At 40.5% G+C, this 24,284-nt stretch overlaps 1 protein-coding gene across 13 annotated transcripts in view; it reads right to left on the bottom strand.

Annotated features, from left to right (window-relative positions):
* NFIA (nuclear factor I A) overlaps positions 1–24,284 on the bottom strand; it is a 372,067-nt gene that overhangs the window by 115,616 nt on the left and 232,167 nt on the right. For all 13 annotated transcript variants that reach the window (XM_042951893.1, XM_042951888.1, XM_042951889.1 and 10 more), the window contains one exon: positions 9,536–9,610. In XM_042951893.1, the coding sequence (XP_042807827.1) occupies positions 9,536–9,610 (75 nt within the window). The remainder of the gene's footprint in view (positions 1–9,535; positions 9,611–24,284) is intronic.

The following is a 24,284-nucleotide window of genomic DNA, read 5'->3' as shown; positions in this document are numbered from 1 at the left end:
TTCTACTCTGTCTTTCCTTCATCATCAGTAACTAGAGAGATAGATTCAACAAGATTTATATAGAAAAAAAGATCACGTATCAATTAAGTGGGAAACTTCTATCTCATCATCTTCCTTCTTTGCATTTCCAGGGCTTTCCAGCTGGGAGTATTGGCCAGGGCTTCCCGGGATGGAGGGCCTGACACTGGTCGGGCAGAGCAATCCACAGTGGGGTTGGCAATGCTGACTGAGCTCCTGCATTAGTGGCTTCTGCCTTTGGGACTGAAATCGATTTTCTGCATTTTAGAGTATCATCTCATCTTAGCTTTTGGTTGAGGTCAAATGTGGTACCCGTTTAGTATCTGATACAGCCTCAGCCATGGGATTAAGTCTTCCCTGACAGGGGACGGATGTGATGGCCTAAGACGCCTTTCCACCACTGTGATCTATAACCAGGGAAGGGCTTCTAAACATAAGCCCCTTTACCAAGAGTGCACGGGGACTGTCTGACCATTAGCTGTTAGGAAACCAAACTGTATCAACGGTCTCATCCCAACAACCTACAAATCCAGCTGTCTATACTAATAATTCTCAATATTTTCACTAAGAACTATTTTGTCCCCCTCCTCCATCCACTGGAAGATCCTGGGTGTTAATAGGTACTCCTATCAATCACAGACTGCATTAACTCAGTTCCCCTGTCAGACTTAACACGTGGCTCTGCTGAGCATGGGCTGTAGTGATCTCATCCTGGACGTGCCGATGGTGTCACCAACAAGAGTCTTTCTAATCAGCAGGTGTTAGCTAGGGAAATATATGCCAGCCAAAATCTCAATAATATTTGTGGTCTTATTGTGCTGATAATGTAAAATTTCTGTCAGGCTTTTGAAAATCTCAAAAATACCTTTTAGTTTTCCAATGTTACCTATTGGATAGGAATATCTGCTCTTAAAAAAAATTGAGGCTTATGAGTTCATATGGAAAAGTTCATGAAAAAAATCACATTGCGGTAATGACCTCAGGGTGCCCCTGTTCCTCACAGGGAATTTTTATGTCCATAATATATAAGAAAGCAAAATTCAAATACTATAGAATTGAGTACTATTTAAAAAAAAAACTGATTACAAATAACCAAGGTGTGGCTAGTGACTTAAAAAGTTGTTAACGTGTCAGTGTTAGATTGAGAATTTTAAAACATCTTGCTACCCATTAGGATACCCTGGAAGAGAAATTTCCAGAATAACGCAGAAGTATAGGTTGGGCTGAAAAGTTGAGGAATAAGAATTTTCTGGCTTCCTAAAGCAGATGAATTAGATCTCGTATTGGCATGCTCTTATTCCATCAGAATTAGTAATTTGGAAGGGGTCACGGGAATGGTCCTTCTAATAAATGGACTTTTAGAACTTGAATCTAAAATCAGTCCTTTTTAATTTATACATGCACACAGAGCACATACAGACACACACACACACACACACACACACACACACACACACACACACACACGTTTTTAATAAATTTGCTGATAGTGTGATCCCCTAAAGGATCAGCTCTGAACACACACAGTAAAAGACCAGGGACAGAGGCTTCGTTCAATAATAACCATTGTAGTCACCACTGTTGAGCATCTAGGATATGCTAGACACCTGACATTCTCTCACTTAATCCTGAAAACACTCCTGAGAGGTGTTACTGCATTCAGATGCAGGCCTAGAACACAGCTGGTATAGAATGGATTTGCTGACTGAATAAATGATTGCTGACTAGGAGGAGAACATAGCTGAGAGAGGGGGATCAGTAATGCCCAAAGTCATATAGTGGTAAATGGCAGGGTCAGATCCTCACTTCTATATCCTGGGCCATGATACCACGCTGCCATCTTAAATATGGATTTTATATAATGTATTACATCTAGAGAGCATAACCCATGAATTAGCTAGAAAAGATCAGAAATAGACGAACATATGATCAGAGATCACTATAACAAATTCATACATATGTCAAGGTGTTACATGTTTTGGGGCACCTGGGTGGCTCAGTTGGTTAAGCTCCTGACTTCAGCTCAGGTCATGATTTCCCAGTTTGTAAGTTCAGGACCCGCACTGGGCTCGCTGCTGTCAGCACAGAGCCTGGAGCCTGCTTCAGATTCTGTTCCTCCTTCTCTCTCTGCCCCTCCCCAACTCACACTCTGTCTCTCTGTCTCTGTCTCTGTCTCTCTCTCAAAAATAAATAAACAATAAAAAAAATTTTTTTAAATGTTAAAAAAAAAGTGTTAATGTATTTTGCTTCTCTCTGAGTCAAATGTTTAAAATGAGAATGCTCACAGTCTGGTCACTTTAGCAAGAGCTTCAGCTAAGAACCAAAAACATAGGGTCCCTAAGATCCTGCCATGAGAACTCTCTAACAGCTTTAACCAGGAAGGTTGTAGGGATAGGAGTGTCACAGAAAAAACTGGACTTTCAAGCATAGCATTGTCTAATGGATGTGCTGATGTCATAAGCCTCTTGTAACCATAGTTTTTTTTATGTTTATTTATCTATTTTGAGAGAGAAAGAGAGAGCAGGGGAGGGGCAGAGAGAGTGAGAGAGAGAATCCCAAGCAGGCTCTGTACTGCCAACGCAGAGCCCAATGCAGGGCTCCAACTCACAAACTGTGAGATCACGACCTGAGCCGAAATCGAGTCAGACACTTAACCGACTGAGCCACCCAGGCGCCCCCTAACCAGTTTCAAAATCAGTGAAATGGTGGGCATAATGCCACTGACAGGGCCACATCGAACACAAGGTATCTTGTACATTTCAATTTGTGGTAAGGATGGGGACACCTCTCACTCTGTGTGGCTCTTTCTCTGCTCGATGAGAACAGAATGGGAAAAATCACATGTGGCCCCCCCCTACTGTGAGCTGGGATTCGAAAGAAAGAGTTTGATGAAAATTCCTATTACTGCCAGTTTAGTCCATTGGCCGCTGGCTTTGCTGTCCAAATAGTCACCCCAAATATGTCAAGAAAATTAAGAGAAAAAAATTATACAACAAAACTGAACTAATTCGATTTCAGTATTTATTTTGAAAATGTATTGAATTAGAGTAGAGGAAACCTGCTAAGTGAAGCCAGCCAGACTGATATTTTCCTTCCTAACAGTATGGTAATATTTATTATTTTGTATCTCCATGAGGGGCTGATTAAAACTAGAAAACATTTGCAATGTCATAATATATTCAGAATAAGGTGGCTTAGGGAAGCAAAATGAAAACATATACAGGGCCAGTCAGTATTTTCTATTCCACAACTTAACAGACTTTCCTTAAAAACTGCATTTTAGCGACAGGCATTATGATTTTTTCAAGGGTCGCCCATCCTTTCGTCTGCGGCACACCATACCTTCAATGTGGAAGAGGTGCCATTGACTTCTACAGATAGAAAATGTGTGATGTTCATTTTAAAATTACTAGTAGAGCCTGCTATTGACCATCTAATTATGCCGAGTTCCATTTATAAACATAGCTAACCACTAAGTTTATGGAGACTTTTTGTGCCGCTTTAATAGGATATTGATCGAGAGCATAGTTTGAGTGGACTGCCATTGAATTGTGTAATGGCAAACAAAAGGCAAGGTCACAGCCACTGTTCATGCTAGGGCTGAAGTCTATTTTTTATTATAATCTTTTTGTTTCTTCCTTTAATGCTTACACCCAAATGGCTTCTTTGGAAAGAAGGGCTTGCTTAAGAATATGAATTTTAAAATTAATGCCCATGCAATGATCATAGCCAATAGGCCACTTGTTCAGAAAACAAAGTTTCAACTCTCTTCTCCTCTACCAAGGATCTAAAATCTTGCAACTGCTTAAATGGCACCCCCCAAGGCCTGGACGTCTGGAATCCCTCATCCTATACCGATTTCCTCACGAGTCCTTCTTTGCAAGAACATTTTGTAATTTCCAAGTTTGGGCTTGTTCATATCAAAGAGCTGCATTTTCATACGGCACCTTGGAGCTGAGTTAATTCTGCCGTACGAGTTCCATCGTGTCAGGTTAGCATACCGCCAGTTGTTCTTACTGCATTGCTCGCCAGAAAATCCGTGCCTATGGATATGGGTTCTCAGAGACACACAAAGGACCTAGAGACTTCAAAAGGAAGTTGAAAAGGGAACTGCACCTCGGATCCGAGTGATGATTCTCGTGTGAGAATACAGAAAGAGTGCACATGCAGAAGGCAGCAAACAGCCACTAGGGTGCTACCTCATGCCAGGCTGAGGCATATGCCTGGCTCCGTTCACTCCCCCTCTCCATTGACAAACAAGTCGGGAGTCCTGTAGCCACCCAGCAGCCGGGCTTTGTGGTAGAGCCAGGACAATTCAGCTGCCGGATTTCGTAGATTATGCAGCAGCGTGATAGGAACCAAAAATTCGGTCTGGGTAACTGAGAGTGGTTTTTACACCCAAAGGCGATGCTAAGGCTGGCCACAGTGTACTGGGAACCCGGGCTCTTCCAAATTCCAGGGCCGTGAAGTCATTCCTAGCCACGAAGTTTACTTAACCCTTGCAGCCTGCTCGGGTGTACAAACCACGGCTGGAAAATGAGACCCCGCCAGGCCAGAGTCACAATGGCCTGTGTGTATTTGTGGTTTTCCTCTTTCCCCACGAAGTAGTTACGGATTCAGAGCCACCCCCACCAACTTCAAAGTAGAAGAGTCAGCACTTTAGAAGGAAATGGGCAGAAGCGGTGGATTTTTCGGGAGGATTTTCTGGGTTCACACCAGGAAGGGTATTTGACGGCCTCAAAGCACACCCTTGGAGGAGAACACCCGTGCAAAATAAACAAGAGCGGGTGCTGACCGAGTCGGCCATCAAAGTGGGGTCATTTAGCAGCTAGCCGAGTGCGCTCTCTTGGTGGCAACTTCATAGGAAAGAGACCCATCTGAAAAACGCTTTTTGAGGGCTTTGTTTGAAAATGCAGCATCACGCAAGAACCATTTCAACAGATGGTTCCTGTCCTTTTCCTCAGTGTTCTGCTGAAACAACTTTAGTGATTCTGAACTGCGTTGTTAGCACTTGGAAACCCCCCTCCCTCGGAGCAGAGAAGACCTCTCTCTGCCTCTGGCACAGTGTCTCGCGATCTGTATTCCCCCTTCCCGACCCTCTCCTGGAACAAAGTAATAAATTACTCGAATGACTTTCAGATGGCCCTGTCACACGGAGGACCACATATATACATCTACTTTTATGCTGTGGTACTTCCTTTGCTGCTAAGAGAAACAGAACTCTCCTTTCTTGCCTTTCGTGGATTCGACATAATGCAAAAACGGAAAGGGTAGGTGGGTAGGCAGGAGGCGAGGGTGAGAGGGGAATTAGTGAGAGACCACAGCGGGAGCCCCTGATTCTAACAGCTCCATGCATCTGATCACTATAATCTAATGTCAAGCAACCTCGCTGCCTGACCCTCACCTCTGAATGTGTGAAGCTAAACCAGCAGCTTTTCTCTTGAGTTTCTCTGCCATTGCCACCCTGTAGTAACACGATTATAAACAACAAACTTAGCACGCGGTTATTTCAGTGAATCCTCAGGAGGAAATGCTGAAATAGCACCTCCCTCCTCTGTTAAATTTAAAAGGAGGAAAACGAGAAACAGAAACTAACTGGAAACCTGAGGAAAGTAAATATTTACATCAGCAGATTTTAACATTGAATACTAAAGATTCAGGAGGAGGGAAATTTTTCGAACTGAGGCCACCACCAGTTTGACATTTCCAGGCCACATATGTGGTCATAAGTGTGATGGGGGGAACTGGGTGGGGCTGAGATCAGTAAGAGGGGGTTAAGAAGAAACGTGCAGCAGAGTGGAAGAAATTCTAAGACTCTGAGGCCATTAAAAACATCCAGTTAAAGGCTGAACTATTCACAGAATGAGTAGTAATTTTGGAGACTTGGGGAGATGACCGGCTGGAGGGCAGGTGATTTTTCGGGAAGTGAGACTGTTCTGTATGACACTGCAATAATAGATACATTTGTCAACACGCGGAATCTAGAACACAAAGAACTGAACCCTTATGTCAACTATGGACTTCTGTTAACAATAACGGGTCAATATCAGTTCCTCCCTTGTAACAAATGTACCACATGAACAACACATGTTAATATATACAGGAAACTATTTGGGGAGGTGTAAATATTAAAATTCTGTACTTTTCACTAACCTAAAGCTGTGAACCTAAAATTGCTGTAAAAATAAAGCCTATTCATTAAAAAAAAATATATCAGAACTGAAAACCAATCCGGGGGAAAAAAGTTTAATTAAGTGTTTGAGTTTACACGAAAGTAGCTTCAACCTTTTTTTAATGCACAAATTAATAAGCTAAAAGTTTATCAACTCTAACAAGAAATGGTTTTTTAATAAAAACACAGAATCCAAAGATTCCGTAGCTCTCTAATGCAGTTACAGGAGAGGTCATGACAAAAATGTCTGCAGTCAGTTAGCTGAGCACAGCAAAGTCAAAAGAGCAAGTTTCTTAACCTCTTTGAGCATCATCATCTTCTTCAACTATAAAAAGGACAATAATAGCAACCATGGGAGGACTGAACGAGATGATGTTTACAAAGTGCCTAGCACAATGCCTGGTACATAGCGTATGCTTGGTAAATATTAGCTACCATAATTTTTCATGTTAGTGTTGCATCATGTTCCTAACAGGGCTAACATGATGCATTTAATCAACTTCTGTGCCAGTTAGCTTATTTCTATTTCAAGGCTGTGGAACGCACCCCAGCCCTGCTCATTTGTAAAAAGTGCCCACTGCACCTCTAACATGGACCCTTAGCTCTTCCAGCTCAGGGAAGGGGGCAGTGCTGTAAGGAATGGTGAAGGGTTTTGACTCATCATGTGGCTCGAGTGTTAAGTCTTTCAGAAAAGTGTGTGGGTGAGGCAACCTGAGCTGGGGGTGGGTCCGTAACCCCAGCAGCCAAGGCAATCTTGTGACATATACCCTGACAAACCTGGATTACAGATCTGCAAGAGGGAGGGGGGCTCTGGACAGCAGTTTGGCTCGAAGCCATGAGTTAGCTGACACAGCCCAGTCCCACTCTTGCCAAACAGTTTTAGTCAGCACGAGGCCATGTGTGAGTGAGTCCTACAGCGATTACACAGCAGTGTGCAGAATCGAAAAGCATTCAAGAGCCGAACGACGCTCATGATGCCGGGCATCAGCAACATAACCCCCTAAATGGGGACAGGAAACAAAACCAGGTCCCTCTGCAAATTCAATCTGTGGTCTGCCCATACCCTCTGGCAGTCTTGAAGGCAGGTTTAGAATTCACTTGGCAACCATGCTATGTAGACTGAATAGAGGGCTAATCTAGCTTGGAACTGATAGGCCTTGGGATAGAAGACCTTAAAGGGGCATACAGAAAATGGAAGGGGGACAAGATGCCGGGGACGGTCTTGAGCAGCGCGGGCCTTCTCATACAACATCCAGGCCTTGGGACACTGATGGTAATGAAGACCAAATGTAAGCATTACAGCAGCCAGGGTAGAATAAAAAGCTCGAGCGCTCCAATCCTAGAGTTAAGTAAGGGCTCAAGGAATGTATTTACCTGGAATGCCATTACGATAATTACCCTCTGAAAGGCATATATTCTACATTACTATTATTATTAAAGTTATAAGAAAATGTGGGATAGCGGTCCTTTTTAAGTCTTACAAAGTGAAAAACAATTTTATTCAAAAAAACCTTTTTTTAATGTTTACTTATTTTTGAGAGACAGAGAGTGAGCAGGGGAGGGGCAGAGAGAGAGAGGGAGACACAGAACCCGAAGCAGGCTCCAGGCTCTGGGCTGTCAGCACAGAGCCTGACACGGGGTCTGAACCCACGAACTGTGAGATCATGACGTGAGCCGAAGTCAGACATCTAACTGACTGAGCCACCCAGTGCCCCAGTGAAAAACAGTTTTAAAAAATTGCATTATTTATCCATGGCAAATGACTGGCTAGTCAGCTGTGCTAGGCACATATCTTCCAACCTAATCTAGTCTCTTCCTCACCGGTTGATACTTGAAGCATACTTGATAACATGGAAGCAACGTCTCCATTCCAACTCATACCCTCACTGCTCCTAACACCTCATTCCCTATGGTTCCACCTCCCTAACACCAGAACACCCCCAGGATCAACCGAGGGTCCCAACTGCCAGAATTCTCATCCACAAAGTTATCTTTCCCCTAGTCTCCTTGTCTAGTCTCACATTGTACACTTTCTCAAGTTCCTTTGGGCCCATGCAAGAGTACACATCTGTAAGACACAGACTTAGCTTTAACTATTTGCCCACTATTTGACTTTGGTGAATGACTTAAATAGACCCCCAATTTAACTCATTTGTGAAAATGAGTGTAAGTACTTACCTAACAAGTTTATGGCAAAGATTAATTTATATAACACACATGAAAACACAGCGTCTGGCAGATAGTGACTGCTCAACAGTCATTGGATTTTTTTTTTTAATCTATCCCTCAAACTCCACATCCTCTGCCCCCACGTCTTATATCCCACTTTCTGGATTCTTCACAGCCTTCCAGCGTTAAGAAATAAGAGGAGAGAGAATCTGAGCTTGTGTGATTGGGATGGCGTGGCTTGCGTGACCCAACATCTTGTCAGAGATTGACTGGTTTACTTGGTCAAATTTGCAAGACTGTAATGAAGTGAATGGGGGGTATGGACTTGAAATGAAAATATTTATTTTTACTCCACCTCATTCCACAAAGGATTTGATGCAGTTCAAAACCAATGTTGACATTGTAAATTTTATCTATAAGCAGTATTTTGAAGTAGGAGAGGAATGAAAAGTAAAATTGTAACATTTGATATTTAAATTTTCCTCTTGTTATTGCCACCTATGACACTATAGTCATTGTAGGTATGCATTTAAATAAAAACAGAGATGTTTTTTGAGGGAAGGCAACAGTGTGTGTGTGTGTGTGTGTGTGTGTGTGTGCGCGCGCGCATGTGTGTGTATGACTGACAGAGACAGACTGAGGGAGAGAAACACAGAGACAGAATATCCTATATCTTCTCCTTGGACTGTCTGGATTATGTCATAGCAAAAATATAATCAATGACCCTTTTGATCAATGGAACAGGGTGGTGACAGGTACTCTTAATTCATTGTTGTTGGTGATTATTGACAACAGGGTAATGATCATGCTGTACTGTGTCACTCATGCTGAGGGCATTAGCATTCTTTAAAGGTCAAAAACAAATTCTTTTAAAATGCAGAATTTCTTAGAAATCAGGGAAGACTCAAAATTTTTTTAACCAGGTTCACACTATAAAGTAGGGAATATGTGAGACAGTCAGGATTTCAGTTCTTTCCCTATGTCTCACATTAAAATGATATTTAATTTTTCCTGATTTAAATTCTTGGCTGTCAAATAAACTGCGTGGCGAAATTCTTCCAATGGGTGAATGAAAAAGGGATTCTGAAAGCTATTTATGTCTCTAGGAGGCCCAGGCAGAAAGTAAGCACAAACCCAAGGCAAATGTGTACCAAATCAAAGCAAAATTATACTTACTCTGTGACACTCTTACTAGCTCAGTCACACTAAAAACACCTGATGTGACAAAACTGTCCTGGAAGCCCAAATGTCCTGGGGAAACAAAAACAAAAGAAACAGTGTCATAAATAGAAGACATTTGACAAGAGAATTCTAAATATTAGTTTCATTGTGATTAAAAAAGGCAAGGTCTAATTTCATATTCTGCTCTACTTAGAGTTTACGTGGGAGGGTACAGTCACTTCGTTATATAGATGGTTTTTTGGTTTGAATCTGGGGGTCATGGAAAGCTATGACACAACTGGGTGATTTTTGAAATGGTCAAAAAAAAAAAAAAAACAACAGGAAATGTGAAACAAAAGAAGATTTAAAATAAATGGTTACCTTGGCTGATCTCTGAGACCTTCACAGCTGGGATGAAAACAGCCTACCTATGAATCAGCCAGGATACCTAAGTTCCATACCAGTTTTTAAACATTATTCTCTAAAGAAACATCTGATCAGCATTAGCTATCCATTCATTCAAATCAAATAAGATTTAAGGATGTTCTCTTCATTTTTAGAGGCACCACAGGGTGAATCTTTAAAAAGCCATTGTAGAAAAAGCAAACCCCAACCCTTGAAACGTGAAAACAAAGTCTTCTGAGCACAAACAAAAGAGTTTTTTCATGAGTGGGTGGGTTGAGTCCTTTTTTTTTTTTTTTAGAAAAGATAATAAATCAATGGTTCGAAATGGCAATCTTTGAATTTGCATCTGTTTTATTTTTGCTGGATATAATTAATTCCTTTAACATATCTATTACATCTCTTATCAACTGCTTATTTATTTTTATGGTGCATTTAGGAATATAAAACTTATAAATAGCAAGGAATCCATAATTTATGATATGTTGTTTCTTTCTCTGCCTCTCAAGTTTTCTGATTTGGAGTCTCACATAGGTAAAATCTAGCTGAGATCTGTCTATAGGGTTAGCATAATCACCTGCTTTAAAATTAGGGCCAAACAAGAAGCTGGCCGAAGGGATTTTCAAAAACAACTTTCCTTTGATATTAGAAACATACCTTAAGAAATGCAACATAAGAAACACTGAATACATGACAAACAGTCCATATATAAGATTTACTGATAAAAAATAGATTTTACCCACTACTAAGCAGAAGCAAATTTACCTGTGGCATGGTTTATACACCAATAAATTCATTAAATGTCACACACATAAACACATGCAACAAATCACTATGTTTGGAGAATTATAAAGGTATGTACAAATTATTCTTTTTCTTTTGGTTGCATTAGAATTAGAAAGATATTTTTGTTTTTGCTGAGTTTAAAATTTTTTCAGTTAATTTTTGTATCAAACATAATCTATGATATTTCAGATAAAACAGCTCTAATTTTTAGAATGTGCAGTAGCTACATACAAATTGCGTTTTAAAGTAAATGGGCAAACTTTCACTTGAAGATGTGCTTAAGAAATTTCAACTCTCAAAACAACTCCCACCCAGGTCTTTGATTGACTTTTATTTGGTAAGCACCTGAGGTGTTGTCTCTTGGATTAAGACAATTGAGAAGTAAAAATAAGCAAATAAGTCAAAATTCTCTAAACTGGTCTTGGCAAAACAGACTATAACATCTCTTTCTATTGTGACGACATTGACATTGCATTAACCCCACGGACTCTGACAAAGGGAATCCAACCAAAATGTACATTAAGTTTGACTTAAAACACACCTAACAAGGACAAGGAAATGCATAGTTGAATGGGAAACTCTGGGTTGATTTCCAGCTCTTGTTTATCTCTGCCTGTGTCTCTTGCTTGTGGGCTGATTCTTGTCTCAGTTCCAACCTTTGGAATTCCTTAAGGACAACTCAACAAGAATTTCTGTACAGAGTGAATGCGAACACGTGTACTTCAATCCTGCCACCAAAAAAGCAAGCACTATATTTTGAAAACTTAGTTGGGTGCAAGGACTTGGGAGGGAGAAACACCTGCGCTCATTCAAACTATCATCTCTTGATGGCCCCTTTTCTTTTGTAAGGTCACCTCTTAGATGTGGTGTTCCCCGGGGTTTGTGCTCAAAAGGTGTATTCCTAAGCTAGTTCCTCTATTTCCATGATACCAGTCACCAGTCTTGACTGGGATGTTTCCAAAAACTAGAATAATGTTTGTTTCATTCACCACTGTATTTAATGCCTGGGACAAAGCAGTTAGTAAGTGAGTATTTGTTCAATGAGTGGATGAACGACTCTGTCGGCCAATGACTCTCAAATCTTGGCCGTTTACCAAGATCTCTCTCAAAATGTTTATTGGATATTTAAACCCAGATAGCCTACAGGTATCCTCAAACCCAACATGTCCAAAGTTGAGCTCATTTTCTTCTCTCCCCAAAATCTGTTCTGACTCTATGGAATTTCCTCCTTTAGTGAACCATCTACCACCATCATGCTTTCTATGTTTTGGGGCCATCCCTAACTCTTGCTTCTTATAAAACCCACATCCAACTTCCTCACTGATTCCACGCTTTACCATTTCTTGACTCCAAGTACATCTCCATTTCCACTCCCTCCATGACTGGCCCAGACATTTCCCGATTCTCACCAGACAGATGGGGCAGCCTCCTAACTATGTTTTCTATTATCAGTCTTGGTTTCTCCTTAGTCCATTGTCCAATCTGCAGCTAGAGCTGTCCCTCACAGGCAAATCTGAAGGCTCATTTATTTATTCCACAAATATTTTGGGGGCACCTACTGTGATCCAGGCATTGTGCTAGGTGTTCTAGATACAGTCCCTACATTCAGGGAGTTTATAGTCTAAGATTAGAGACAGCTGAACACATAAAACAAATGAATAAATTTAAAAATTATAAATGGTATAAATGAAATGAAGGAAACAATTAGGAAACACTTTAGAAAGGGTGGTCAGACAAGGTGTCTCTTAAGAGCTGACATCTGAAAAATACCAAAGAGAAAGTCATGAAAAGATGGGGAAAGAGCTCTTCAGGCAGAAGGATTAGTAATTTGCAAAGGCCCTGGGGTAAGAAAGAATGAGATGCTGGGTAATCTGAGATAAATCCAATGCATTCAGAGCTCACTGCCCTGTCAGAAATCTTGCCAGAGCCCCACAGAGAACTCAGGGCACAGTATAAATTCCATCATATGGCATACCACTCTTGACATAGCATCTCTTTTCCTCTCTAGGTTCATTTTCTAAAAAATCTCTTCTCTCTCTCTCTCTTCTAGCCCTACCCCCTTGGGCTTAAGGGAATGCCTTTTCTACCATCGCCCTGGTTCACTCCTCTCCCCACACTGTTCCCTCTTCCCAGACTGTCTGTCCTTCCTACTCTTTGCCTGGCCAACCTCCCACTTGTCCTTTAGGACTCAGCCTTATTGTCGTTCTATGAAAAGCCTTCTCTGCTCACCTGCACTGCTGGCAAAGACTCCTTTTCTCTTTCCTCAATATTGACCAGGTCTGCAGAGTATGGCTCTCATCTAGGAGCTAGCCCACTGAACTGTCATTTTGTCTTTTTCTCATATTAGGCTGTGAGCCCTGTGAGAAAGAGCATCTTCTGTGTCTCCAGGCCCCCCAGGTCCCTAACACAGTGCCTGGTCGGCAGTAAGCACTCCAGAGGTGCCTCTGAGGGAAAACAACTCAATTTGGGCTTGAGGATGTTTATTTTCCTTTTTATAGAAATGTTGACAGAACTTATTTCTGTCTCTTTCTCTCTCTCATCTCTAGCAATACAGTTTGAACTAAGATGGAGCTACTGTACATCTGAAAACTATTAAAATGAAAAATCCAAACCATCCCTCCAGACTAAGGAGGACAAGGACTGAGGAGACCATCCATGCAGGGTAGAGCTTCCAATCAAGAAGGTGCCATCAGGTCCTCTGCTGAGAAATGTCTGGGGGTTGTCCTACTGTGATTGTGGTCCCTATTTTGGGGGGACTGAGTTAAACTAGAGTGTTAAAGGGCAGCATGATTTAATGGACATAAGCCCCGCCCCCGAAAGAGTCTAATCCCAAGCTTCAACTAGAATCTCGTGTGATCCTGATAAAGTCGCCACAAAAATCACAACGGGATCCTCCTTGTGCTCTCAGCAACCTGCTCCCTCAGGCTTATTTTAGTAGAATGTGTATAATTTAGAAGGCGAACTATATGTGGATGTATAATAATCAGAAAAAATAAAATAAAAAGTAGAATGATTGTACAAGCCCTGATGTGACCATCTTGTCTATAAAGGGTCCCTGGGGAAAGGTCTCTGTAAACATTCCATGGAACTTGGAGGGACTATGAAACTAGTTTTGTTCCTTCACCAATTATTTGGAAACCCGCTGGTGAACTCTAGAGGAAGACAGCAACGAGAAATGAAACCTAAGAAATGATGGAAAAAGTGACACGTCTAATGTAATTACTAAGCAAACCTGAGCAGATTAATATTTCGTTCTCACTAACACAAACCAAGTCATAAAAATGACTTGCAGGGAAATAACACTAATCTGGGTGTTCTACTTTATTGCCAGATGAGAGAAAAATGGAAAAGAAAATAAAAAGGTCAATTCCAGTAATTCCAACCTTCAACATTCACATGAAAAGATCCTCGGTTGGAAAGCTGATTAAACATCCCTGAAAGGTCCCAAGATTTACATTTTGAATACAGCCTCTCAGAAATGAGCGCAAAACATACTTTCGTTAAATATGTCTTAGCTGAAAACCCGAACTTTGCAGTGATCTCCTCCAATCCTGAACTACTGCTCAGAAGCAACTGTATTGTAGTTTCAGAGGAGGAGCAGAATCTTTTTCATTGTATAGGAAATGGCCAAAAAAGTTCATTCACTGAAGTCTTGTTCAGTGAATTCCCAATTAGAGTATAGATTTCAATACCTTGGAGTCAGCCATACTCACAGTGGGGAGATGAGGCTTTCTAAGAGAGGCAGAAATATAAAAAGCTAAATTCTTTTATGGGTGGTTAGGAAAAGCAGTTCTCTTTGCCTCGATGATATCAGCAGTTATTAGGGAAAATGCCATAGTATGGGGACCAAATCTCATCTCGTGAAGGGACTGAACATCTATCTACCTTTTAACAGGCAGGGAAGGAAACAAGTTCGATTTGCAGAGACAGGTGACCTTGCAGAGCTGTTCAGAGGTCGAGGGGAAGAAACAGCTGGGGACAACCATCCAGAGGGTTGGCCTTGAAAGGAAATTTGAATGTCTATGAAGCAGAGGATATATCTGAGGAAGAAAGTTTACACACTAGATGGTATTTCTGTTTGTCTTGTTAAGCAAAGGGCTCTCAGCTCTGAATCATCAAATCTCATCTGGCTAATTAGGATGCAAACTGCAATACACAGGTCATTTCATCAAAAAGAATGCCTCTCTATTCTATTCTCCCCTTGGTAAATAAGGTTCCATCACTAGGAAAAGATAAGCCAAGGACCGGGCTTTTCCACATTTGTGCGTCTGGGCTCCTCCAAAGGAAAAAGGTTCCCCTTGTTCTCATGCATTTATATCACGAAAGTGTTAGAGATGACAGACCCTGACTACATCCTGAGGACACTGCTCTCACAGAAGTTACATGCTCGTCCTCTAAAGAAAAGTCTACCTTCACGACTTAATTTCTCCTTGCATAACCTTCCCACTGGCCTATGAGCCACCTACGGAAAGGGAATGTGGCTCTTACACTTTCCCCATTCCCTACAGTCGGGGCACTTCACATGTGCTCAGCCAACACTGTTGAGGAGAACTTCTACCCTACCTGTCTCACGTCATAGCTTCTTTCTACCTTACATGAGAGTTACCTTATCTGTCTTAGCTCCACACTGGTACAAAAAAACCAGCAAGGCAGGGTTGTAGGTTGTGATTGTACATTGTCCACAGAGCTCAGCACAGTCACTTGGTCTAGGTGTGTAAGAAATATTCATTTACTGATCCAGATGAGCGACTCGCTACTACCTGGCGACAGGCTACTACCCTGACTTAGTAGCCCTCTAAAGCACAGTGCAAATTATTCTTGGCTCACCTCTAGTGACACCTTACTTCTGTCCTCTTGATTTGGAGTATCTGAATGTTTATTTATTTTTGAGAGAGAGAGAGACAGTGTGCGAGCAGGGGAGGGGCAGAGAGAGGGAGACACAGAATCTGAAGCAGGCTCCAGCCTCTGAGCTGTCGGCACAGAGCCCGACGCGGGGCTTGAACTGAACAACAGTGAGATCATGACCTGAACCGAAGTCAGACGCTCAACCGACTGAGCCACCCAGGCTCCCCAAGATTTGGAATATCTTAGAAAACAGGGTTTAAACATTTTTTTTAATGTTTTCATTTATTTTTGAGAGACAGAGCTAGAGAGAGAGAGAGAGAGAGAGAGAGAGACAGAGAGAGGGAGGCAGAGGATGCGAAGCGAGCTCTGTCCTTAGAGCAGAGAGCCTGATGTGGGGCTTGAACTCACCAGCCGTTAAGATCATGACCTGAGCCAAAGTCAGATCCTCAACTGACAGAGCCACCCAGGTGCCCCAGAAAACAGGTGTTTAAAAGATGGGGTGGTCCAGTAAGCCCAAATTCTAAACTTTGGGTCTCATTTTTGACTATACATTGACGACTTAAATTATTCTGCCATTCTTGGATAACACTTGAGATATTATTTATTTTTAGAATAATTCCTAATATTACAACAAATGCCAAAAATTCAGACATCTACTAAAAAGAATGCAGTAGTAATAAAAATATATAGATGTTCTGTTTGTGTGATTAATCTTTACAATGGTGGAGATTTCACTCAGTAGTCTGCTTACAGTAAACATGAAAAGAATGACATAGGTTGTTGGACCGGCAATGAGACCATAATACTTCTATGTCTAGAAAGTTGTGTCTGAGAATGTGTAAAACAAAGAAATAACATTTCTTTGTGTTTTGAGAATCTCAGATGAAAAGGGTTGTTATAAATGCATTTGGATATGTCATGATTGTCATTTTGGTTTATCACAACACAGCAAGGAACTGTCTCTAGTATGGGAATAACGTAGGCTTAGCTGAAAAGGAGAGTGAGACAAGATAAGGTTTTAGAAGTATGGGTCGTGGGACTTATGTACTGTTGGTTCCTTTTTTTGTTGCCCCAAATTTCCCTGCCCTGCTCAGGTACTATTGTCCAATTATTATTCGATAAAAACACAACACTAATCTGTGTTTTTAATTTGTTTGTTCTGCCATATCCATAAAGTCAATATTTGGTTTACCGCTTTCATTCATCAAATATGTACCGGATGTCTATTATGTGTCAAGCACAGTCCTAGGCCCTGGGGATTCAAGAAGAAACACCACAAGGGCTTTACTATTGGGGGCTGATGGGGGGGGGGGGGATATGCTCCTAGCTAAGAAACATGTTTACACCAAGATTTCACTAATGTATTTATCCAAAATTGGGTCTTTTTAGGGGTGCCTGGGTAACTCAGATGGTTGAATGTTGAACTCTTGATTTTCGGCTCAGGTCATGATCTCAGGGTCGTGGGATAGAGCCCTGCATTGGGCTCTGTGCTGAGCATGGAGCCTGCTTGAGATTCTCTCTCTCTCTATCTTCCTTTCCCTCTGCCCCTCTCCCCGGCTTGTGCTCTCTCTCTCTCTCTCTCTAAAAATAAAAAAATAAAAAATACCATATGATTTCACTCATATGTGGAATTTAAGAAACAAAAACACATGAACACGGGGAAAGGAATGAAAAATAAAAACAGGGAGGGAGGCAGACCATAAGAGACTCTTAAATACAGAGAACACACTGAGGGTTGCTGGAGGGGAGGCAGGTGGGGGGATAGGCTACATGGGTGCTGGGCATTAAGGAGGCCCTTTTTGGGATGAGCACTGGGTGTTATATGCAAGTGGTGAACCACTGGGTTCTACTCCTGAAACCGATACTACACTGTATGTTAAATAACTTGAACTTAAATAAATAAATGTAAGTAAATAAATAAATAACCAAACAAATAAGCATATAACCATATAAACAAACAAACAAACAAACAAAATGGGGGTTTTTTATAAGACCTTTCTAGGAAAGGCTATAGCAAAGACTCTTGCAATGTCCTGTGTCAAGCCTGCTGGTTGTCCATACATATCCTTGACTGACAGTTACAGACCATAGTTCTCAGCCTCTTTTACAGTCAGAAGTGGCCACTACTTGGAAAGTCAACGGAAGTGATACAATCAACTCCTACCCAACCTGTCTGAAAAGAAATTCCTGCCCTAGACACTCTTTCTTCTTCTTTTTATGAGCTAGAGCAGTGTCAACCATGAAGACAAAGACAGTGCCCATGGGAGGGCAGAGCAGTAAGGCAGAGGGAGCGAAGGGGCAGGGGACCCTGAATGACAGTGTGAAGTAGAACCACCCTGCCCACTCAGCCTGCTCACCTGGAAGAGTTGACAAAAAGAAAAAGAGGGGCGCCTGGGGGTGCTCAGTCGGTTGAGCGTCCGACTCTTGATTTTGGCCCAGGTCATGATCCCGGGGTTGTGGGATCAAGCCCCACATGGGGCTCTGTGCTGAGTATGGAACCAACCTGCTTAAGATTCTCTCTCTCTCCCTTTCATTCAGGGCACCTGGGTGGCTCAGTCAGTTTAAGTTCTTGATTTCAGCTCAGGTCATGATCTCGCGCTTCATGAGTTCGAGCCCCACATCGGGCTCTGCACTGACAGTGCGGTGCCTGCTTGGGGTCCTCTCCCTCCTTTTCTCTCTGCCCCTCCCCTGCTTGCTCTCTGTCTCAAAATAAATAAATAAACTTTAAACAAATAGATTCTCTCTCCCGCTGCCCCTCCCTGGCTCACGTGCTTTCTGTCTCTCAAAAAATAAAAAAAATTAAAGTAAATTTAAAAAAAAGAAAAAGAGATTTTAGTGTACTTAAACCACTGTATTTTTTTTCTCTTCGTTATAGCAGCCTACTACTTACCTTAACCAACAAATGCCAACCTTTCCCTTTAGAATCTAAAGTGTTGCAAATTAGCAGCCCACAGGCCAATTCTGGTCTGCGGACAGATTTTGCTTGGCTAGCACAGTACTAATTTTTTTTCTTTTTTCTTTTTTTTTTTTTTTTTTACATATGGATGTTTTTAAACTGGGCATGAGCTTACAAATGTACCACACTCCCCAATACTCTTTATTGTATTTCATTTATTTAATGATCTGTAAGGCCCCTGTAGGCACATAAATTTGTGATGCCTGTTAGGCATTTTCTCTCCACGTTAATCTGCTAGCACAGTAAGGAGAGAATGGATGGATGGTTGGTGTCTTTTGTCTGATGATTAAAAAAAAAAAAAAAAAAAAAAGCCCATCAGTTTTTCATGATTTCTTTGAGAACTAAGTTTAGACTGCTTTGCTAGGTATTTAAAGCCCTTCAAGATCTGTCCTGTGGTACACCTTTCCAGTGTTTAAGATATATTTCCAATACTACCCAAATATATGCTCTCTATGTGGCAAGCCAAGATATCCCACCTGCTGTTCTCCAAATTTTGATACGTTCTATCCTTCACGTTGGAATTCATCTCAGTACTTCCCAAAATGTGTTATGTGCAACAGTCTCCCCAAATCCTCCACCACAAGCAAATAAGTACAAAGATACACGTATACATAAAATGAAGATTTCCATAGTAAAATAAACTCAGGAAACACAATCATACCCACCCTTGGAGAATGACAACAAATATTCACATGTTAAAGCCTCTGAGAGTTCCTGCAATAAATAGAGTTTCTTAGTATTACTCAACTCCCTATTTCTCGACTAACTTGACAAGGATACCACTTATTTTTGGCAAATGTTGTTCTTCAGCTAGATTGTTCTCCTTTTCCCATTTTCCCCACTTGGTTTAGGCACTGATGTGCTGAGGGAAAAGTAGAATCTGAGCTCTTCAAGCAAATTCACACTTTAATTCAAGGGCGAAGGACATGTAGGTTTAACATACCTACATTAGGAAAGTGGATCCAGCCAGTGACAGGTGTTGTAAGGTAGGCTGCTTATCTGAAAATTCATTCCCAGAATGTCTCAAGATCATATTAATTTTCATCAAAAGTATAGCTTTCCTTTATCTGGTATTTATGTGTTTGGCCCCCTGCTAAGCAACTTAGACATATTAGCTCCAATTCCTGCTGCAGCTCTGTGTAGTTGGCAGTAGTCTGATTTTATAAAGAAAGGAAGCTTATGCTCAGAGAGGTTAAGTGACTTGCTGAAGGTCACACAGCTAGTGGCAGAATTTAGGATTAGAACACAGGTTCCTTTAGTTCTCTTTATATAATAAATGTTATTGGTTTTTAATCCATCATAAATAATACCGGAGACTTGATTATCCAGTCTAACCCAAAGGCCTTATCATATCTTTTCACCAATTCCTGCACTTAATAAGGGAAGTGTAGTATTTCATTAAATTAAATTTGACTGCTCAATGACTTCACATAAAGAGGTTTTATGAGTTTGAGTTACAGGATTAAGCACTTAATTAAAGGACGATGTCTAACAGCAAAACATCTAAATAAAAAGTGAAAAATGATTTTTACTTATTTGCATGCTTGGAAATACTGAATGCATGACAATGTGGAATGAACTAGAAGCAAAGATATTCTAAAGATCGTATAGTAACAGAGCAATCATCATTGCATTGTAACAAAGGTAAGTTTGCCTTCCCATAACTTCTCCTCTTTACCTCAATTTTATCCTCTGGAACAGGCCAGAATAAATCTAATTTCTCTTCTACTTTGCTACCCTTCAAGTATTTGAAGACAGTCCCTCAGCCTCTAATTTTCTCTCCTCAAGGCTAAATATCCTTTCTTTCATTTTCTTGTCAGGTCAACAGACCAATTTCCTCATTGTCCCTAAACATTTGGAATCCTACATTTACAGGGCCTGTTACAAGCAGAAATAAATACTTTGCAAGTGGACCCAACAAATTAGTTGCATATAAGAACACAGAAAACACTTGCTTTACAGAATATTTTTTTAAGCACCATAAAAAAATTTAAAGAAAAGAAAAAAAAATTTTTGCTTCATGTAAGTAAAAGTAAATTCCTAAGTATAATAAGCATTATAAAATTAGTATTTTATAAATATTTTTAAATTATGTTGTTGTTTTTAATGTACTTAGAGGTACTTTTTAAAAGTATTTTTTAATTAACCTGGTGTTGAACTAATGGGTTTTTAAGCAACTTTATTGTTTTTATGTTCTGAATCAACGTTTTCTCTAAACTTGGACAGTAATACCTGGTAATCTACAAATGGATCAAACTATTTGTAATAGCTTCAGTTTCTGTTTATGAACTCATACATATACTGGAGGAAAAATAAGGAAATTTATTCCCTGAATACATGAGAAACTGATTACCTTAACTGAAACAGACATGAAACTCAATCACCCGAAGGCTACCCCGGTTTATGGATGTAAAACAGCGAAAAAACCTTAATGTGCATTGTCCTGTTCTTCGTTTTTAGGTTTAATTCACACGGCTGTGAAACATTACAGAGAGCCCTGCTTGCTAAACCACCTGAGGACACACGCAATGACAAGGAAAGAAGATGACCAGGGGCCATGTGCTAATTTTAAGACACTCAACACTGATTTTGGTTCACCAAGCGTGGAAAGAAAATCATTGATGAGTTGAAGCGATATATTTTAAAAGAATCCTTGCAATTACTTGTCCAAGAGTACAAAAAGAAAGAAAACGAAAATTACAAACAGGTAGATGTAGTTTTCCAAATATATAATAAAATTAGTTAATGTTTACGACCACAAAATACAAAGAGCTTTCATGTTTTTAAAAGTCACTCGTTTCATGCAATTCTTGCCCGCTTACCCGGCAATTACTTAATTACTGATGCCATAATTCACAGCGTTTATTAAATTATAGACTCTATATTATACATTTCTGCAGGTACTACAGCATGCCACAAATCGTGTGGGCCACTACACTTTGAAGTTTGCTGGCTTAGCACAAACACAAAGTATTTTAGAAGTACCAGAAAATTCTTTGTGAATATAACAGAATGAATTACACTGTTCAGGCCATGTCGTGTTAGCACAATGGAGAAACACTTTTAAGACTTTAAAGTCATGTAATACAATTCTAGGCTGGATTTTTCTTGTTAAAAAAAAGTAGAATGGGAGTGATTGGAAGAGAAAAGGGCCAATATTTGACAACAGAAATCAGCATAACCTTTTAACTGCAGCAGCCATGGGTGACTGCCCTTTGACCTTGAAAGATTATGTGGGATTTCAGTGACAACAGCTGGAAGTGAGCATGTGTGAATAGAGAACACGGATCTGAGGCCTCGTACAAAAGACTGCACAATCTCTGCCCAGATCGGAGTGCTGATTAGAAATTGTTTCCTGGTCCTGGCTTAATAGAGTGTGATAATGAAAGGTTTTTTTTTTTTTTTTTTTTTTTTTAATTCTTCCAACAAGAAATCATCGGTAGATTTCTTCCATACCCACGTTCTCCTTCAGCCTCTCCAATCTTCTGAGCTTCCATATGTATCCGGCCCATCCTTCTTATGGATAGGGTTAAAACAACTTTGTTTTACAACCTACTTTTTCAAAGACAAAACTTCTTAAAGTGCTTGAGTTTCTCTCCTGAGTTTCAAAATAACCCTATCATGGGATTTCACATAGGGTATCATTTTTTTGTTTTTTTTGTTTAAGGATGTGTCACACACACATGTACACACACACACACACACACACACACGACTTAAATGAGAGCTCAGTGAAAGTGGGAACTGTAGTTCTCTCATCTTTTTATTTTTTTTAATTATTTTTTTAACATTTATTTATTTTTGAGACAGAGAGAGACAGAGCATGAACAGGGGAGGATCAGAGAGAGGGAGACACAGAATCTGAAACAGGCTCCAGGCTCTGAGCTGTCAGCACAGAGCCCGACGCGGGGCTCAAACTCACGGACCGTGAGATCACGACCTGAGCTGAAGTCGGACGCTTAACCGACTGAGCCACCCAGGCGCCCCATTCTCTCACCCTTTTAATGCTACCATTTGTACAGTGTGCACCAAATGGTGGGTCTTTGCAATACGTAGGACAAATGGGCAGAGAGATGAAACATTTATTCTTACCCACGTAGTCTTTTTATCCTTCTTGAGACGCATAGATAGACTCTTAAACACACAGTCAATAATTTCATCTTTTCCTTCAAGCAATTTCACATATTCATTAGCAAATTTGTAGTGACGTCTATACATGTGTTTACCCAACAAGAGCATATGAAGAGGTAAGTAATTATTTCCTCTCGAAGATAAGGTAACTTAACCTAGTAGATAGAGAGATTTGACTGCTTGGTGAACATGGTTATTTCAATCCACAAGACTCTCAATGAGTGGCATTCATTGAGCAGAAATGCACCTAAACCGACCCAGATACAATCTCAAATTCCTCTGTAGGATCCTCATACTTGCTGACACGGTTCTGAAACCACCAGAATGATGCCACATGATTACTGAAAGGACATTGGGTTATGACTCATTTGTGTTGTTTTGGTTTTACCATACACTCTATCTTAACTTCTACTGCTCCAGATTTTGCTAACTCCTCTAGCTCTGGATTTTGCTAACTCCTCTAGTTTCTATACCAAATTAGCAACTCCTTAGCTTCAGTAGAAGGTGGCCTTTCTTTTATGCAAATAATACCTCGAGTCGGGCAAAAACCAACCTGGCTATGAGGTATGGGACAGACAGAGGCTGGTGAAACTGACTTCCAAATCAGACATGGGTTGTCTGCTTACATCCATCTATAGCAACTCTAGATGTTATTCCAAACAAGCCATGGGACAGATTGTTTTTCAGAACAGACCGAATCCATTTGCTGTTTCAAAATTCTATAAACAGAGTATTAAGGAATTCAATTCCCACAGCAACTATATGAGCGCTGGCTTTGGTTTTATGGGAGTTTCTGCCAAGCTCAGATATTTGTAGAACTATTGGTTTAGAGTGTCCTTTGCAACTGAGAGCAGAAGGGACCAATGCTTGTGATCTCAGTTCACTTTAAGGACTGGGTCTTGCTGGTGACAGGTATACATGATAAATGTTCCAGAAGGCTGACCTAATTTCCGTTGAAGTGAGTGTTTTGCTAAGAACATTCCCTTAAAGTGTCAGCTTGCAACCAAGGATTCAGCCTGCCAGTGTCCATTCTTCTCAGCAAGTTATGACCATTGCTTATGAAAGTTTGCTCAAAATGCAGCTGATGCTGCCTCACTGAGCAAGCTTCTCCAGACTTACTTTTGAAGTTAAATAAATTATATATCTAATTTCAATAAATTAGCAAACACACTCAGTTTCATTTAGTCATTTGTGATCAGAAAAACCAAACACTCTAGGCTAAGCACAAATCAAGGCAAACCTGAAATGTATTTCTTTTCGCCCGTAACAGGAGTGATACGGCAACATGTTCATTTATCTTGTGCTTCAAAAAATTATATTTGCAAGGCATTATTTACATATAATAGAGCAGGAGGGATACTATTATGGAAATTAGAATCCTAAATATCCTAAACCTCAGTTTCGTCATCTGTAAAATGACACCAATAGTCATTCCTACCTCGTAAGTTTGTTAGGAATAATGAGATAAGGTACTTAGAATGCTTAGCAAAGAGCCTAAAACACAGAATGTATTAAAAAAAAGAGTAGCTATTCTTATAAATAATAACTATGTTCTTTAGATCTTAGATCTTGAATCATATAAGAAACTTTAAAAAGAAACAGGTAGAAATAACTATGTTCTTCTGACATGGAGTAGTAAATAAC

The sequence above is a fragment of the Panthera leo genome, chromosome C1, assembly GCF_018350215.1.
Source record: "Panthera leo isolate Ple1 chromosome C1, P.leo_Ple1_pat1.1, whole genome shotgun sequence".
Lineage (NCBI taxonomy): Eukaryota > Metazoa > Chordata > Mammalia > Carnivora > Felidae > Panthera > Panthera leo.
The sequence above is the reverse complement of the archived record's forward strand: the minus strand, read 5'-3'. Positions and strand labels throughout refer to the sequence as shown.